General features: G+C 40.7%; 1 protein-coding gene across 1 annotated transcript in view; it reads left to right on the top strand.

The window, feature by feature from the left end:
- rsu1 (Ras suppressor protein 1) overlaps positions 1-19,558 on the top strand; it is a 38,958-nt gene that overhangs the window by 4,082 nt on the left and 15,318 nt on the right. Inside the window, exons 3-8 of the mRNA XM_057824474.1 lie at positions 538-588; positions 3,161-3,281; positions 8,893-9,011; positions 13,396-13,478; positions 14,314-14,428; positions 15,209-15,341. Of these exons, the coding sequence (XP_057680457.1) occupies positions 538-588; positions 3,161-3,281; positions 8,893-9,011; positions 13,396-13,478; positions 14,314-14,428; positions 15,209-15,341 (622 nt within the window). The remainder of the gene's footprint in view (positions 1-537; positions 589-3,160; positions 3,282-8,892; positions 9,012-13,395; positions 13,479-14,313; positions 14,429-15,208; positions 15,342-19,558) is intronic.

Here is a 19,558-nt window from a genome sequence, read left to right as displayed (position 1 = left end):
CTAGAGGGCACTTATGCTCTTTGGACAGGACTGGTGATGTTTTATCACTATTTTTGTACTTTGAGGATGTTTGTATATTTTTTAGCCTAATATGGTCATGTAATAGTTATTATACAATATAATAATAACAGTTCATATAGATGACGTTGTCCTGAGAAAAAAATATATACCATTGTTTTTTTTTTCTTTTAAATAAAAATCTGACATTGAAAGCAGTTACTCACAATGTTACTCATTACACTTGAGGGTTTTTTTTTTTTTTTTTTGTATTTGAGTACAATTTTGGATGACTACATTTAATTTTGAGTAATATTATTTTGGGTAAAAATTTTGGCTACCCTGCCCACCTCCGGCTCAGGCACTTAAAATTTGCGCACCAATTCACCTTACACCGAGCTCCATTTGCCACCTTCTTTACTGCAGTATCAACTTTCCAACAATAGAGTTTGCAATCACACATTTAGCTGGAAATGTGGTTAACAACATGGTGCTGTGGTGGCTAACCCTTGCCTTATTTTTGTGTGCTTTTCTTTATAGTCACTTTGTCCAACATAACTCAATTGGTTCTGAGTCACAACAAGCTCACAGGTAAGCCATCTATGACGTGATCGTTTGTTAGTTGGTTACTGTTATATTTTATTGACTTCTTTTTATTTTAGGACGTGGCATACATATTGTTTTTTAATGTTTACGTAGTTTAGATCCAAATTATATTCAGTACTTATAAAAGTATTACGCCCATGCTAAGGCTGAAATGATAGTCACAAAGAGTTGATAGTCACTTACATATCAACTCTTTGTGACAAGTACGCCTGAATGATATATTGTTTGAACATCGGCATTGCGATGTGAAAATGGGGAGTACGCTCATCGCAAAGATGTGTGATATTTAAAAAAAAAAGAAAAAAAAAACACAAAAACCTATCATTCTGCTTAATGCTTGTACAGCGGCAAAGCCTCTCACCCTCCCTCCTGCTAAGTAGCGCGACCAAACTCTTTTTCTTGGTCAGCAGTGCAGTTGGCCTTTGGTACTTAAAGTTAACGATGACTGACAGGTTTGTTGCATTAATCTGACCAGAGGAGACTTGGTTGGTCTACAATAAAAGGCACAAATGTGTTAATCATCGTCAACTTTTTACTAGGGGTGCACGATATCCATTTTTTGAAACCGATATCGAAAACTTCCTGCTTCTCAAGGCCGATACCGGTACGATAACCGATAATATATATATATAATTTTAAATGTATATTCACCTGAGTTTTAGAACACCTGTAGGTCAAAAATACTACTGGTGAATACTACTACTACTACTGGTAAATATCTTTCACCCTGGCACTTACATACTCATTCATCTCTCTGGGGAGAGTTGGGACGGGGCCATACAGTCCTGGCCTGGCTCCCCCCTGTTTTTAATGCATCACACACCAAGGCTGTGGGATGGTTGGGACCTGGTGGGGGGCGTGCCTCACGGTTACCTCCTCACGGCAGGCCCTACCATCCCTGCACCTTTTTTTAACGCACCACACACATCATACTCCACAGGAGAGCTCTGCCAAAGGGCGGTGGGACGGGCAGCTGGGCTGAATTTCCATGCTGCGGTCCCATTGCCCCAAGCCAAGAGCTCCTATTTTTATGCATACATTGCACTACCCTCCCCTCAGAATCCCATCACAGTGCTGGGTTATGGCTGCCAGCCGGGAACCTGGCAGCCACAGTAATAGGGTGGTAGGTGGGTCCCACACTTTTTTTCTATGGCATGGCCCCCGAGGCGTGGCCTCCTCTCTGCCTGGGCTGATAGCTGCAGGAGTGGGGGGAGGTCGGGGCTCCGGTCTCGCGTCGCCCCACGGCGGCTCCTCGGCGGCTCCTCGGCATTCTCCTGCTTCCGCCTTCCCCTCTCCTCTCTAACTGGGTATCCGCCCTGTGGTCCGCCGCGGATCGCTGGCTGGGCGGCGTATCGGCTGGATGTTGCCTGCTACGGCGGGGGACCCTGCCCTGCTCTGAGCTTGGTGGGCCGCTGGGGGCCCCCTGGCGTGCCGTGTCGGCTGGGGGGCTGCGGCGGCGGTTTGTGGGCCGGGTGGGCGGACGGGGTTGGGGGCGGGCGTGGGGTTGGTGGTGCGTCCCACCTTGCCATCCCTGAGGCAGGGCGCGCGGGTGGCCCGGGGGACCGCCCTGGATTCCGGGGGGGCTAGGGCTCCTTTGCTGGGCTGCGGGAGGAGGGATGGGCTGCGCCTGGGCTGAAAAAGAGCCGACCTGATCCAGAGGTAGCTTTTTTATTGACACCTTTTTCTTGTGTGCATTGCCTTATGCCACTGACAATGACGTTCTCCTCTTTCAACAATCTATCCTTTGCCACCATATGCCTTGTCTTATATATTATATCCTCTGGTTCTCTTACGTCTTTGACTGTTCTTGGGGGTAATTTACATTGCTATTTTTGTGTAGCGATCGCAAATGCTACTCAGTGACAGCCAACGAACACTTTCATTTTTTCATTAATATCAAATCTAAATTCTTTCAATTTATTTACACGTCCCCCTTACTAAAGTTTTTTTTTTTTTTTTACAACAGAAAAGGTAACAACAGTGGCAGTCAGTTACCATTTTAATTTTTTTTCAGGTCATTCATTGTCAGTAAGAAGCAGCACAGCAAAACGCTACGCTAAATAAATGAGTAAAAATATCAAAATGGGTTACCTTTTCGTCCTCCGTAGGACCATGGCCGCCATAAAAATGTTTACTGCATATGAAGATGAATAGCTTCACCTTGCTGGCGTTAAACTGGTCTTGGACATCCGCACAAGTTGATCCATTGTTCACATTTTTTCCTCTTTTTTTGGCTTCGGGAAACATACGAAGAAAACATCATTCATATGTCATAATGTCTAGAGTCGTTCTACAAGTTCCATAGCAGCAGTGTTTACTCGGTATGTTTTTTTTCAAAGATTACCAGCAGAAAAAAAGAGTAATAACATGAGTTGTATGCGAGGGCGTGTCTATGTTGACCCACCTGTGTGTTAAGGAGGTGGGTCAACATAGATGGTCAACACGTCCGGTCTACAAATAGCATTGGTGCGGTACGCTTTTGGAAATTGACTATCTCCTTTAATTGTTTTTGAAATGTGCGACAAAAAATATTCATGTTGTTTTCTCTTTTTTTCAGCGGTGCCTCCCAACATCTCTGAGCTCAAAAATCTGGAGGTTCTTAATATGTTCAACAACCAAATTGAAGAGCTACCAACTCAAATTAGCAGTCTTCAGAAGTTGAAACACCTTAACCTTGGGTATACCACACATGCATGCTTCATACATCATACTTTTATTACTTCTTTTATTGAATCCCGCATAATTTGTACCAGATTGCATTGTCATTATTCACTGTACAAGAACCTTCAAAATAGCACATATTTTGGGACTCTACTCTTTACATCAGAGGTTGCCACACCTTTTTGCCTCACAAGTTATTTTTAAAAAAACAAACCCAAATGATCACTTTGTGTGTGTGTGGGGGGGGGGGGGGGGGTGAACATGTTTCTTTCTTTCTCTTTCTTGATTTTTTAAATTAAAAAAATAAACACCTGTCAGCTGCTTTGAGAATTAATCTGAGCATCTTTTAAGGCTGAAACAGTTCTCGCTCACTCTCTCCCGCTGTCTCAAGCCTTGCTCTCATAGGGGCTTGATAGGGCACCGTGAGTGCCCAAACAATGCCAGTAATGGCTGGTGGGGAACCCAGTATTGGGACATTAAAGGAGCGATATGTAAGATTTGTAGTTTCATTATTACGTGGCCCTGACATTTCAATAGAAACCAGGGATGCCCCGCTCCGATCACGTGATCGAAAATTGGGCCGATCAGGCCATTTTTCAGAGGATCTGAATCTGGTGAAAAGGATCGGGTTTTTAATTTATGCTTTAAAAAAAAAACAAACAAAAAAACTGTTGTTCTGGCTAGAGCTGCCATAGTTTAGAGGAGTGTTTTTCAACCTTTTTTTAAGTCACGGCATGTTTTTACGTTGTAAAAAATCTCGCGGCACACCACAAACCAAAAATGTTCCAAAATTATTTTCTGTACAATTATAATGTACAGATGTAATTATATAATAATTTCACACAGTATACTTACTCAGTGTGAAACTTGAGCCTAGAGAAACATTGGATAATTTCTCACGGCACACCTGACGACCTCTCACGGCACACAAGTGAGCCACGGCACACCGGTTGAAAAACACACCATTTACGTGTTCGAGCGACGTTAAGGATTTGGAACCAGTTCAGACGACACTTTGGGCTTCAGGCTGTTTCATTCTCTGCCCCAATAGTAGCTAATCCGGCTTTTCAACCATCCATATACGATGATGCTTTCATTTCCTGGGCTACTAGAGGTATTTGCAGGCTTAGGGACCTTTACATCGATAATACATTTGCAACATTCGAACAACTGGTGATGAAATTTGGTATTCCTCGGAATAATTTCTTTAGATTTTTGCAAGTACGCAGTTTTATTAGCAGTTTGAACGTCTGTTTCCCTGCTTTACCAGAGGAGAATGCTTTGGATACCTTTCTAACGCCTTTACCTTCACTTAAAGGCAGTTTATCGAATATTTACGGCCAAATTTGTAGTCTACAAAATGTTTCATTGGCACCAATTAAAGCACTGTGGGAGCAAGAAATGGGTGTTATGATTTCGGAGGAAGTATGGGAGGCTGCACTGAAAAGAGTTCATTCTTCATCAATTTGTGCACGGCATGGTCTTATTCAGTGCAAAATTATTCACAGAGCACACTGGACTAAGGACAAGTTGTCCAGGATTTATAAAGATGTTGCCCCTACCTGTGCACGATGTAACCGTTCACCAGCTAATCATACCCACATGTTCTGGTCTTGCCCGTCTTTATATAAGTTTTGGCTGGAGGTTTTTAACACAATTTCAGCAATATGCAACGCACAAATAAGTCCTGACCCCAGCATAGCGCTGTTTGGAACATCCTCGTCTGTTTTAAAATTATCCAAGATGGACCAGGATAGAATTGCCTTTGCCACCCTTTTGGCAAGACGACTGATTTTACTCGCGTGGAAATCTCCCAAGTCACCCTCTCACACGCTTTGGATAAAATCAATCTTAAATTGTGTCCATCTAGAAAAAATCCGGTGTACGCTCGGCGGCTACGAAAACAAATTTTATGCAAGGTGGACCCCTTTTTCTGGTGTATGTGGGAGCCATGAATTTCCCTCAGATTCCAGAATAATGTATAGTTTATTTTTGCTGTTGTGTGCATTACAAAAAAAACTTTCGGTTAGTAACGTACGGTATGAGACTGCTCCTTCCGCTGGACCCAAAGGTTCATATATTTCCATGTATACAGCATTGGATTCTGATTTTTGGGGAGCACTGTGAGGGACTAATTGCTGCTGCTGAACTGCGGAGACAGAATGCTAATATAGAGTATATCTTAGGACTGACGAGGTACTGTTTGTGTGTTTAAGTATTTTTTTTTTTTTTTTTGTGTTAGCAAGTATGGTTTGATTTGTATTTTCTGTTTTGGGGGGGGTATTGTTCTTTATACATTGTCACATAGTTTGCTAGTTTGACTCCACTGCTTAGAAATGAATGCTCAATGTAACATGTGACTGGAAAACAATAAAAAACAAATTAAAAAAAAAAAAAAAGAACACACCATTTACCATTTAGAGCCAGTTAACATTTTACAGTACGTGACTGTCACCTTCTGGTTATAATAATTCACTGCACCCACCGTGTGTCACAGTTTGGAACACATGCTCATTCACTTTTACAGTACACAGCTAGTCGGTCGCATTGACACAGTTCAGTGTGTTACGTTTTTGCCTTGCAAACTACATGTCTGAAAGTATTTTACATCTATACAAACCTGTTAATATGCAGTAAATGTGTGTTTATGGGGAATAGCTATATGAACCAAGTCCTGCTGTATGGGAGCTAACCTATACTTATAGCTGGTAGCTCAAGTGAAGTGAGGTGTCTACATGGTATTTGTATATCGGCGTGTATTGTGCAGTTGTTTTGAATGCATGCATGTTTCCTTATTAGTTTCACAAACTTAGGTGAATTACTTCATATAAAAACAAGAACACACCAAGCCTTGTGTTTTATTGGAGGACATTCAATGTTAGCTGGCTGTTGGGCAGTGCACAAGGAAACGCACTGTTTTGGGTAGTACACTTAGATTTTTAAATATTTTTTCAAGGGCTAAAAAGTAATAAAATAATCCAGAAATACAATGGCATTGCCAAAAGAAACAGAAATATCTAAGTTTTATCCTCCGCAACACTCAAAAGAGGAAGTACTGTAACAAGTACAGTTCTGTAACATGTTTGGAACTTTTGTTGAACTAAAAACAACAACTTTTTTCCCGGTATCGGATCAGGACTCTATCGGCAGAACCTCAAAATCAGGTGACTCGGACTGTGTTGCAAAAATATGCGATAGGGAAATTCCAAAAGAAACAAGTGTTTTGGAAATACTTCTAACCCGGTTCTCAATGGGTAAGCCGAGATTTTCCCCATTTAAAAGTCAATTGTCAGACCCTTAAAAGTTATTGTTTTGATTCTGTGTTTACAAAAGATGTCCAGCCCTCCACTATTCAGCCAATGACAAGATCTCTCTGGCTTTGTCCAGGTAGCCAGAGTTCTGTAGGCTTAGTAAACAAAGGCTAGGTTCATACCGCAGGTCTTAATGCACGAATCCGCTTTTCTCGAGTTTTTCCGACTCGAGTGAGGCATTAACTTGACGGTCTAAGCGGGAAAAGTCACATAAAAGTGGACCATTTCAAATCGAATCTAGGTCACTTCCGTACGTGGTTAAAATCTGATCTGGGCCACATTTTTCAAGAATGTGGCGGAGGTCTGAACTGTCAAGTCCCCAAAATCGGAACTCATGCAGCAATAACGTCAGCAAAGAGCGATAGAGACAGGGCGCTACGGTAGCGGTGCAGCTGTGGATTAGCCTTAGCACCGAGCTTGTGTGCGGCTTTTGGGGAAGGGGTGATTTGACAAAAGTTATAAAAAAAATAAAATGGGTTTAGGATAAGCCTGAGAATGCTCGGTTTTCTCTCTGCTCCAAATGAGCAATATTTCAGGATTGCTTACACTGCGGGGAGTCGGGGCAAAATGTCCGTATGGGTGTGTGTGTTGGGTGGGGGATGTGTCATGTGTAATCATTTGTTTTGATACTCCTGCGCATGTGGGTTAGTTTGCTCAGCACATCTCGGACTGCGAATTAGTGCGCATGCGTGATACTTGAACAGGCACAATGGACAAAGGCAGTCTGAACTGGCACGCCAAAAAAACTGATATGACAAATAAATTGGAATTGTGCATTAAGACCTGCGAAATGAACCTAGCCTCAGGTTGCTAAAACTTTCAGTCAGAAATAACGCTGCCGTCTATAATTAGAGTAAAAACAAACAAACAAAAAACTTGTTATGAATCTCAAATGAGTCATGGCAAAATCAGAAATAAGACAAGGATATAGAAATATGTCCTGCACTTTAAGTATATTTACCTATACTTCAAGGGCGTATCCCGGGGTCCTTAATTAGCGAAACGCGGTCCACAACCGGACCACAGCACACCTCTCCGCGGACCCAGAGCAAATGGCACTTTTCCAAAAAAAAAAAAAAAAAAAAAAGGTGCTACTATTCTATCGCTGAATTCTGTTTAATTTTTGCCAAATATATCTTCCATGTTTCCACTTCTGTTGTCATCTCTATGACAACGATGCGCTGATTGGCTGAGAGAGCCTGAATGCTAGAGTGGACGGACCGCAGCAGTGTGAAAACGAGTCGCACCCGGCACTTTGCAATCCCAGTAGAAGACTGAATCTTACAAAATGGTATGCTCAAAGTTGACCAAAAGCAGAAAAGTGGACAACAAAAATCGCCGTTTCAATGAGGAATGGACTGACAAAAATGCGTCCATTTTACCAACTGCAAATACCAAACCTATATGCTTGATATGCCTCAAAACAGTTGCTCTGATAAAAAGTGAAAATGCGAAACGCCATTATGTTAAAGAGCACAGCTCTTTTGAAGATAAGATTCCTCCTAAATCAGACTTGAGAAGGCAAGAAATTAACAGGTTGAAGCAGTCATATCAAGAGTCAAGCAAGGTTATTGTTAAATCTATGACACAGCAACAAATTTTAACGGAGTGCTCACTTAGAGTGTCGTGGGTGTTGGCCAAACATAAGAAGCTGTTCTCTGGTGGAGAAATAGTAAAAGAGTGTCTGACTGAAGTGATGGCAGCAATGTTCAAAGGAAAAGATAAGGAGGAAATGACATCAAAAATCAAACAAATCTCATTTCTCTCATTCAGCAGTGTTTTACAGTTAAAGTTACTGTCAGTAATTATTATGTTTGCACCTTAATGACAGAGCTTGTCATTTATGTGTTGTACATGTGAACATGTACTGTACTACTATTTGCACATTTTCTTTCTTGTCCAGCAGTGTTTTACAGTTACAAAATGACATGAATTAATTAATTAATGACAGATCTTGTCAATTATTTAGTGTACATGTGTAAACATTGTACTTGCATGTTTTTTGTGTATTTTTATTTTAAGTTTAATTAAATTTATTTTTATCTAATCAGAATGCACATTGTATTTTTGTTTGGTCAAAAGAAAACCACCTTCGACCTGCCTTGTACTTGACGGACATTAATAAATTGACCCGTGCTTGTATGAAAAAAATAATTGTGGACCTTCAACATTTTTATTTGTGGACCCCTGGCGTATAATTAATTGTACTCAACTGTGGTTGCTTGTACTACAAGTATATGTAATTACTGTATACTGTATGTTTCTTTGTTTGTATCTGGTACCTGTATCTAAAACAACGGCTAAATTTTGTGCACAGAATGAATCGCCTTTACAACTTACCCAGAGGCTTTGGTTCTTTGCCAGCGCTTGAAGTTTTGGACCTCACCTACAATAACCTGAGCCAAAATTCCTTGCCTGGAAACTTCTTCTATCTCAGTGAGTAAATACACATGCAAAAACGAATATTTTTGTTTAGTTTATGGTAATGACTAGCTTTTTTCAGGCTTTGTAGAATCATGTAACCTGGCAAGCCAGATGAATTGTTCCATATATCCACTAAGAATATATTACACATGTCAATCTGGAAAAGATCCGATCAAGACCCGTTTCATGGGACAAACCTTCCAAAAAATATACGGCTGCTAAATGGACGGACGATGGCTCTTCTTGTCAGCTGCCGATTGGACGATGGCTCTTCTTGTCACACTCGCGAAAACGTCTTTTCTCGTCAACAAAGCTTTTAGTGATGTTCTTTGCTCCTCTTTTAATGAGGAAATGAAGTGTATTTCAGGAAAAAAAACTTGGGAAATGGACTTACACTGCTGGCCAAAAATATTGGCACTCCTGCAATTCTGTCAGATAATGCTCAAGTTCTCCCAGAAAATGATTGCAAATACAAATGCTTTGGTAGTAATGCCAACTGCTCCAGGTCTCTGAGATTTGAAGGGTGACATTTTCAGATCTCTCCACAGGTGTTCTATGGGATTCACGTCTGGACTCATTGCTGGCCACTTTAGAAGTCTCCAGTGCTCTCTCTCAAACCATTTTAGAGTGCTTTTTGAAGTATGTTTTGGGTCATTGTCCTGCTGGAAGACCTCTGAGGGAGACCCAGCTTTCTTATACCGGGCCATACATTATGCTGCAAAATGTTTTTGTAGTCTTCAGACTTCATCATGCCATGCACACGGTCAAGCAGTCCAGTGCCAGAGGTAGCAAACCAACCCCGAAACATCAGGGAACCTCCGCCATGTTTGACTGTGGGGACCGTGCTCTTTTCTTTGAAGCTTTTTTTTTTCCCCTGTAAATTTTATGTGGATGCTTTTTCCCAAAAAGCTCTACTTTTGTCTCATCTGACGAGAGAACATTCTTCCAAAACGTTCTTTGGCTTTCTCAGGTAAGTTTTGTCAAAGTCCAGCCTGTCTTTTTTATGTCTCTGGGTCAGAAGTGGGGTCTTCCTGGCTATCCTGCCAAAGAGTTCCTTTTCATAGTACGGGTTGACACTGTTGTACCGTTGGACTGCGGGACAGCTTGAAATTGTTTGGATCTTAGTCCAAGTTCTTTATCCATTATCCGCTTAATCTTTCGTTGAAATCTCTCATCAATTTTTCTTTTCCGTCCACATCTAGGGAGGTTAGCCACAGTGCCATGGGCTTTACACTTATTTACACTGCGCATGGTAGACACAGGAACATTCAGGTCTTTGGAAATGGACTTGTGGCCTCATGCTTCCTCACAATCTTGCTTCTCAAGTGCTCAGACACTTCTTTAGTCTTTTCTTTTTTCCATGCTCACTGTTGTACACACAAGGACACAGGACAGAGGTTGAGTCCACTTTAATCCATTTTAACTGGCTGCAAGTGTGATTTAGTCATTGCCATCACTTGTCATGTGAAGCATCGCATCATTTTTCAAAGGGTGCCAATACTTTTGTCCGGCCCATTTTTGGAGTTTTGTGTAAAATGATAAGGACTTGAATTTTTTTTCCCATTCTGTTTTGTGTTTTTTCCATTGCAAGCAAAATAAATGAAGATATTGCTAACAAAGCATTTGTAATTGCAATCATTTTCTGGGATAAATTGAGCATTATCTGATAGAATTGCAGTGGTGACAGCACTGTAAAAAAAACTTAAAATGGCTATAAAATTCTCAAATTTTACGCAAGATGGACAAAAATCACCAAATGCAGAGATAATCACCTATACAGTCATGTCAATGTGTTGTTCTGGAGCCCAGTGGAGCCGCCGTTCACGCACAATGAATAACGCAGGTGTGTCACTGATTAAGAAAAAGGAAATAAAATAATCATTTGTTGTTTTGAGGCAACACCTTCAGTACAATTATGTAGTCCAAATCGACAAATAGGTTTGCATGTCAAGATGTGTGCGCCTAGTTGCTCTCACCTATAAAATCACAATGTTGCAACATTTTCCATCTTTTTTTCCCCCCGACATTCTGAAGGCAGTTATACGAGGCCACTTTAATTTTGCAATTTATTTTAAGGCGATCGACCGAAATGGATTTTTCAGGAGTGATACCGATTATTAGTCATTAGAGGGGCCGATGGTCGATTTTTGAAGCTGCTATTCATTTGCCATAAAAGTGTAAAAATTGGCATAGCACTTTTTGAATAATGCAAACACTGATAGCTCCAGAAGTGCCTGAATTTCCTAGACTCGGAAACATCTCTTATAAAGTTGAATAAAAGGTTAAATAAATAGCTCTCTGGAAAAAAATCCACAGAAAATATATCACCATGAACATAATAACAGGCCTAGACTAATGGACAAACTAATAATCCCGTTTTAAATGGATTTTTTTCCATATCGGCCGGTCGGACTAAAAGGACGATATCTATATATGTAAAATTTCCATATGTCGACGCGGATACCGTAATTTCCCGAATATAACGCGCACTTTTTCCCCCCAAAATCAACTTGTAAACTCATGGTGCGCATTATAAATGGGTACATGGATGGAGACAGAAATATATATGTATTACATATATATAGAAACCGATTTTTTTTCCATTGACACGGCCACGTTGTGTTGAAGAAACGTATGCGGCGACCCGTTGCCGACCATTACGGTACGTGACGTCACCATTTTTGTTTCGGTAATACTTCACACTAATCGGCCGAATGATTTCGTCTGTGTTAAATTCTGCTTTTTTCACTCTTCATAAAGCACAGAATTTAGTTTCTTGAACTCATTTGAGTCGACATTTATTGCAGCTCCACAATTCGGAGCATAACAAATGTAAGGACACACACTTCCTGTGTCCGTCAACTATATCGGTCCCTCGGGAAACTCAAACCCAAATAACAATAGTTCAGTAGTTTTACCGTATCAATCCATGGAAGAAACATTTATTCATCATGAGGAAACGAGCAAGTTATACAGCAGCCTTTAAAAGAAAAGTCACATCCGTTTTGTTTTCTCCTAGATTCTGGTAAGTTGGAGAAGTTGTCAAATCATATTATTACCGTAAATATTGTCGGTTTACGGTAATGTTTTGAACTACCAATGTGCTATGCTTGTGCTGTGTTTCACCAGTCAGTAAAATGACATCTCTGTATCTGTACACGACCTCTGTTTTCTTGTATTCTTCTATTTATTGGTGCTAAAATTAGGGTGCGCGTTATAAACGGGTACAATAATTTCCCCCAAATTTTACAAGTAAATTTGGGGTGCGCATTATACACGGGTGCGCCTTATATTCGGGAAATTACGGTAATCGGTCCATCTCTACAATTTAATATTTAGGGGGGAGGGTCATGCATGCTTCCCCTTAAAAGTCTCACAGTTCTTTTTAGGTCTGACCTGAGCCAGGTTTTTTTTTTTTTTTTTCCCCCAGCGCTCTAAATTGTTTGGTTTATCTCTGCGAATAGCTACTCAACATGGCAACGGCGTTCACCGAAATCTTAAAAGTTTTGTTTTAGGATGATCAAAGTCTTAAAACTAGGTCTGTCAAATGATTAAAATTTTTAATCGAGTGAATTGCGGCTTAAAAATTAATTAATCGTAATTAATCGCAATTCAAACCATCTATAAAGTACGCCATATTTTTCTGTAAATTATTGTTGGAATGGAAAGATAAGACACAAGACTGATATACAGTATACATTCAACATACGGAACATAAGTACTGTATTTGTTTATTATAACATTAAATCAATAAGATGGCATTAACATTATTAACATTCTCTTAAAGCGATCCATGGATAGAAAGACTTGTAGTTCTTAAAAGATAAATTTTAGTACAAGTTATAGAAATTTTATATTAAAACCCCTCTTAATGTTTTCGTTTTATTAAAATTTGTAAAATTTTCAATCAAAAAATAAACTAGTAGCTCACCATTGTTGATGTCAATAATTACACCATGCTCACTCATGGTACAAACCCATAAAATCAGTTGGACCCAAGCGCCAGTACACTGTACTGTATATTTTAATCTGTTTGAGCGGGGCATGTGCGTTAATTGTGTCAAATATTTTAACGTGATTAATTAAGAAAATTAATTACCGCCCGTTAATGCGATAATTTTGTCAGCCCTAATTAAAACCATTCTCTGCTAATTAGAAGGTTTGCAGTTAATACACTGGGAATACACCATGAAAGATTAATATGCATTTTCCGTTTGTCGCAAGGTGGCACGAGCACTACAATGATAGGAAAAACAAACAAAGAATGTGAACTAGCATCAAATATGTTTTGGAAGTCACACCTTGAACGTGAACAGTATATCATGAAATATTCAATGTAAAACAATATTGCAAATTGATGACAATAACATAACTAACGGTGATGCTTGTATTGCAGCAACTCTTCGTGCTCTATATCTGAGTGATAATGACTTTGAAGTCCTGCCAGCTGACATTGGGAAGATGACCAAGCTGCAAATAGTAAGTTCCATGCTGTTGGACACTACTGAATAATGCCACTGAATGCTACTTAAGCTTACGGCAGTTTACAGGGTTGTAAAAACTCATTGAGTGGCCAACTGTTGTCAACTAGTTTTTTTCTGTGATTCGTTCCGCATTATAAGGCGCTCCATGGCTCACATTCATTTTAGAGAAAATTTAGGACTTAAGTGCGCCATACGGTTGTGAAAATATGGTAGTTCAAATTCTATTATTTTCATATCGGCAGGCCGCATTAAAGTTTGTAGTGATGCACGATAATACATTTTTCAACCGCTAATTTATTATGTATTCGTTCCACAAATCTTTGTGATGCAGCTTTAAATCAGGTTGATCAGGTTAGTGGTATTGAATGAGGATACTCTTTCACACGGAAAAGTAAACCCACACTTGTGACGGAGCCACCATGATATCCTATTGCTTTAAGCATTCGGTGTGACTTGTCACGCATGCGACAAGGGTTTCAGAGGGAGGAGGGGTTGAGGTGGCGATGCAGAATTGGACAAAACTGCACATTTGGAGGCTACATCAAGTAGAACCGATCAGATTGCATTATCGGTTAAATTTTTTCAAATCTGGATTATCTGTGTGACGTCTTAACTGCCATTATCGGCCGATAATGATCGGTAACCGATATTATCGTGCATCTTTAACAGTTTGGAAATGCGGGGAGCATATTGTCCTGCTCGCTGTGATTCCACTTACAACAGCCTGAATGTGAGAATTATGATTACTGAATAATGATGTAAAGACACAATCTTCTCGTGTATGAACATTTTCATTAAAAATGATTTTTTTCCCCTCCTACTCTATCCAGTTGAGCCTACGGGACAACGATCTGATCTCTCTACCGAAGGATATTGGGGAACTCCTTCAACTCAAGGAGCTTCACATCCAGGGCAATAGACTGACCGTACTACCTCCGGAACTCGGTACTGACCTGACTTTTATTTTTACTGCAATGTTAAAAGACAACATCCATTCTCCCTACCTTTGCGCAAATCGTGATTGATCTCGGAATTGATTTAATTTTGGCCATCCCAAACTCTCCCATTTACCTCTCTTTTCACCCCTTAATTTTGTGCGTGCCAGAAGACTCAAGTGCTGTCCAATTTCTCAGTAAGACCAAGGGGAAAGGCTAAATCTGCTATGAAATACTACAGCAAGGGACTTCCTTTGAGTCAACGCAACAGTGATTAAAAGACTGATGTCATCATTGGAGGAGAGGAAGTAATAATTACCAGTACAAGTAAAATAATATTAATAAATGACTCAATATAAAATAAAATGTGCATCTTGTGCTAGCTGACTCTGGCAGGTACCTAAATGACGCACCAAAATGTTAATTAACGTTTATTCGGTCATATTACCAGCGGTTGCTTCGGAACTGGTACCAAATTAATACCAGGCTTCGGTACCCAACCCTAATCATTTCATGAATGTTTTAAATGCTTTTTAATTTGATTTCCATATCACATCAACAGCAGTTTTAAAGATTTTGCTCTTAAAACCTGTATTATGTCAAAGGAAGCAAAATGGAACATTTTTTATTATGTCTCATACACTCTATAATGTACAGTATTTGGACTTTCATTTCTTCCTTCTTTTCAGGCACAGTTTAAACGAAATACTGTTTGGTCTAAAGCAAGTTATTAAGAAAAACAGTGTATGAAATGAAATAACTTAAAAAGGTTGTCCTTATTCATCCTTAGGTAATCTTGATCTGACTGGTCCAAAGCAGGTCTTCAAGGCTGAAAACAATCCCTGGGTCACTCCCATTTCTGACCAGTTTCAACTAGGAGTCTCACACGTTTTTGAATATGTTCGCTCTGAGACCTACAAATAGTACGTACAACCTTACTCTCACACATGTGTGCACATCTCAACCAGTTGCTTCTTGCAGGGTGTTAAAAGAAGAGATGACGCCATCTTGATGCAATGTGCATGTTTGTTTTTAATTAACAAAACATTCTGCGTAGTAAAGACCTTCAGGAGTTAGATTAGGTGAGGTTACTTTAAAACCCTGCTGCTGTTGCTGCAGTTTCTATAACCGTTTGCGGGCCGATTACATCATTTGCTGTGTTCACACATGTAGGAACTAGGGACCAGTTCCTATAACCATTCAAGCCTTTGCTCTGAGGTAGGAGGGCCGTAGGAACTCCATTATGTCAGTGTTTGCTGAAACCGGAAGCTATGCCCGGGGCTCCAGACTGCCTCCAAATGGGGGCATTTTGCCACTAAAGTTAGAGTCGGAGTATTTTTTTCATCTACTTGCACATTCGTGACCAGTAAGATTGCATTTTTTGTCTGCATGTTGATTTACAGTGTGCGCCCCTGAATCTTCTGGTTGCGGCCCTAAAATTTTAAGTTAGAGGCCACTGTGCTTCAGTAAAAAAAATTTTAGTCTGAAGCCCTGATGCCACTTGCCATAGTGCGTCTCAGGGATTTGCAATATTAAAAATTAATAAATGAATAAATAAAAAAGTAGCCTGTGGTATCAGCAAGTTTTAAGTGTATACAGTAAACACATTTACTATATTACACTTACACGTCCTCTCCTTTCCTCCTCCATAAAACAAAGAATTGTCACCTGCCTTTGGCTCGTAGTCATAGTCTTACTAAACCTGTGCGCTCTTCCAATCTTGTCGTTTGACGCTCGACGTTGTTGTCTATGAAAACTATTGTTGCAGGCCAAGCACCGGACTGCCAAGTAGTCCTCTGGTACCCTTTGGTATACATCTTTTTATTTAGGCTTTTTGATACATGAGCATGATTCAGTAGTTCTCAGCCAAACCAAAGGTAACAATTAATCCCCGTCTTTTTCATGGCCTATTCGGTATGAGAAGGAAAAAAGGGATGAATAATAATCATACTTAAATTGTCTTTGCCAAAATTCCAAGGGAAAATAGAGTTGCGCTTGGCCTCCATATATTTTACACGAGCAATACATACATCACTCGGAAAAACCCCCCAAAACAAACCAAAAAAATGAGCAAACAAAGAACAAGCAAAAACTGAGCACAATCTTCCCAGCCTTTATTTAGCTTTTTCTCTTTAGTGCAGCTAACCTGGCATGCCACTTTGACTGTTCCATATATTAACTACGAATACTAGTCCTTCTAAAAAAATTAGCATATTGTGATAAAGTTCATTATTTTCTCTAATGTACTGATAAACATTAGACTTTCATATGTTTTAGATTCATTACACAAAACTGAAGTAGTTCAAGCCTTTTATTGTTTTAAAATTGATGATTTTGGCAAAAAAGTCAAGAAAAACCAAAAATCCCCATCTCAAAAAATTTGCATATTTCATCCGACCAATACAAAAAAGTGTATTTTAATACAAAAAAGTCAACCTTTAACTAATTATATCAGCTATGCACTCAATACTTGGTCGGGAATCCTTTTGCAGAAATGACTGCTTCAATGCGACGTGGCAATGAGGCAATCAGCCTGTGGCACTGCTGAGGTGTTATGGAGGCCCAGGATGCTTCGATAGAGGCCTTAAACTCATCCACAGAGATTCTCTATGGGGTTCAGGTCAGGAGAGTTGGCAGGCCAATTGAGCACGGTAATGACATGGTCAGTAAACCATTTACCAGTGGTTTTGGCACTGTGAGCAGGTGCCAGGTTGTGCTGAAAAATGAAATCTTCATCTCCATAAATCTTTTCAGCAGATGGAAACATGAAGTGCTCCAAAATCTGATAGCTAGCTGCATTGACCCTGCCCTTGATAAAACACAGTAGACCAACACTAGCAGCGGACATGGCACCCCAGACCATCACTGACTGTGGGTACTTGACACTTGACTTCAGGCATTTTGGCATTTCCTTCTCCCCAGTCGTTCTCCAAACTCTGGCACCTTGATTTCCAAATGACCTGCAAAATTTGCTTTCATCTGAACAAAGTACTTTGGACCACTGAGCAACCGTCCAGTGCTGCTTCTCTGTAGCCCAGGTCAGGCGCTCCTGCCATTTCCAGCACATGCCTGTGCAAGGTGGCTCTGGATGTTTCTACTCCAGACTCAGTCCACTGTTTCTGCAGGTCCCCCAAGGTCTGCAATCGGCCCTTCTCCACAATCTTACTCAGGGTGCGGTCCCCTCTTCTGTTTGTGCAGCCTTTTCCTACCACACTTTTTCCTTCCCACAGACTTCCCACTGAGGTGCCTTGATACAGCACTCTGGGAACAGCCTATTCGCTCAGAAATTTCTTTCTGTGTCTTAGCCTCTTGCTTGAGGGTGTCAATGATGGCCTTCTGGACAGCAGTCATGTCGTCAGTCTTGCCCATGATTGCAGTTTTGAGTAATGAACTAAGGCTGGGAGTTTTCAAAAGCCTCAGGAATCTTTCGCAGGGGTTTTGGGTTAATTCATTGATTCAGATGATTAGGTTAGTAACTTCTTTAGAGTACCTTTTCATGATATGCGAATTTTTTGATAGGGATTTTTGGTTTTTCTTGACTTTTTTGCCAAAATCATCAATATTAAAACAATAAAAGGCTTGAACTACTTCAGTTGTGTGTAATGAACCTAAAATATATGAAAGTCTAATGTTTATCAGTACATTACAGCAAATAATGAACTTTATCACAATATGCAAATTTTTTGAGAAGTACTCCTGAAAAAGAGGTCTAATTTTACTGGGAATCCCTCTCTTTGGGTGTGAGGTGTAAAGCCGGCGACGCTATGGAGGTGCGACTCCGGCCAGAGAATCAGCGGATCAACAGTTCAGGATTTGATTTATTTGTTGTATTGTTTTATGTTGTGTTGCGGTTTTCTGCAAACACAGGACAACCATGTAACATGTCACTAGTACAATATATAAACACATACTGTATAAACCTATAGCTAAATTAACAGGAAAACATTAAACATAATATAAATGAAATACACTGCTAATCATGCACAATAATGAGCATACCAACTGAGCAGGAAAATAACTTAACAATTCAGATAAGTGAATTGGCAACAACAAACTCTCAACCTTCAGAATGTAGCCAAAAGGGCCAACGATTAGCACCAGCGCTAAGCGGCTAGCGCGGCGGCTAGCGCTCGGAAGCTAGCGGTTAGCTCGTAGCGGCTAACAACGCAACGGACCACAAATAGGCAAATCATCTGCCAAAGGTCTTCAAACAATTCCAAAGTACACTTCTACTCCACACCCACCTTTTTCATCCACACACAACACCGGAAGGCAACAAACAGGACGGCAGATTTAGGAACGAACTGCACGCATTGAAAGGAGGAAAAAGAGTCACTTGTGCACACGGCAGTGAAGGGAGGAAAAAAAAGAGTCACTCGCACGCGCCAATGAAAGGAGGAGAGAAAGTCACTCGTGCGCGCGTCACTCTCCTTGAAGGGCCAGTGTAGCAGCGACTGAACTGAAGCACACACGCTCACAATGGGGCTTTCCTACACAGCTGCCCCCAGAGGTCTAACTAGACCTTTGAACACTAATAGGAAACCTTAATCAGTGTCCTGTGTATCTGGAAGACACGGTATCTGCACCAACCTGGATACAGGGCGCAGGTACTGTCTGTCCTTCACTTGTACAGTCGCAGTGCGGATGCGATCATCCACTCCTGGATGAGTCCGAGTGACCTTACCTACTGGCCAAAGCGACCGTGGAAGTTGCGGGTCTACGATGAGGACCACCTGGCCAGCTGATAGTTGCTTGCCATCTTTTCTCCACTTCTGTCTTTCTTGAAGACATGGCAAATAGTGTCGGATGAAGGTGGACCAAAAATGGTCAGCCAGCAGTTGACTATGCTTCCAGCGACGTGTGCCAAGGAGGTTGGTAGAATCATACACTGCTTGTGGTAAGGACGAATCCCTACGTCCCATGATCAGCATGTTTGGAGTGATTGGGTCTGGGTCCGCGACATCTGAGGAGAGGTAACCTAATAGTTTTGCGTTCAGGATGCCCTCAACCTCAATGAGGACTGTACGGAGCACAGTCTCGGGCACTGTCTGATCCTGCAGAATAACCTTGAGGGCTGTCTTGACAGATTTCACCTCCCTCTCCCAAGTCCCACCGAAATGAGGTGCTGCAGGTGGGTTAA

This window comes from Corythoichthys intestinalis, chromosome 20, assembly GCF_030265065.1.
Source record: "Corythoichthys intestinalis isolate RoL2023-P3 chromosome 20, ASM3026506v1, whole genome shotgun sequence".
Taxonomy (NCBI): Eukaryota; Metazoa; Chordata; class Actinopteri; order Syngnathiformes; family Syngnathidae; genus Corythoichthys; species Corythoichthys intestinalis.
This window is presented reverse-complemented; position numbering and strand designations above follow the sequence as displayed.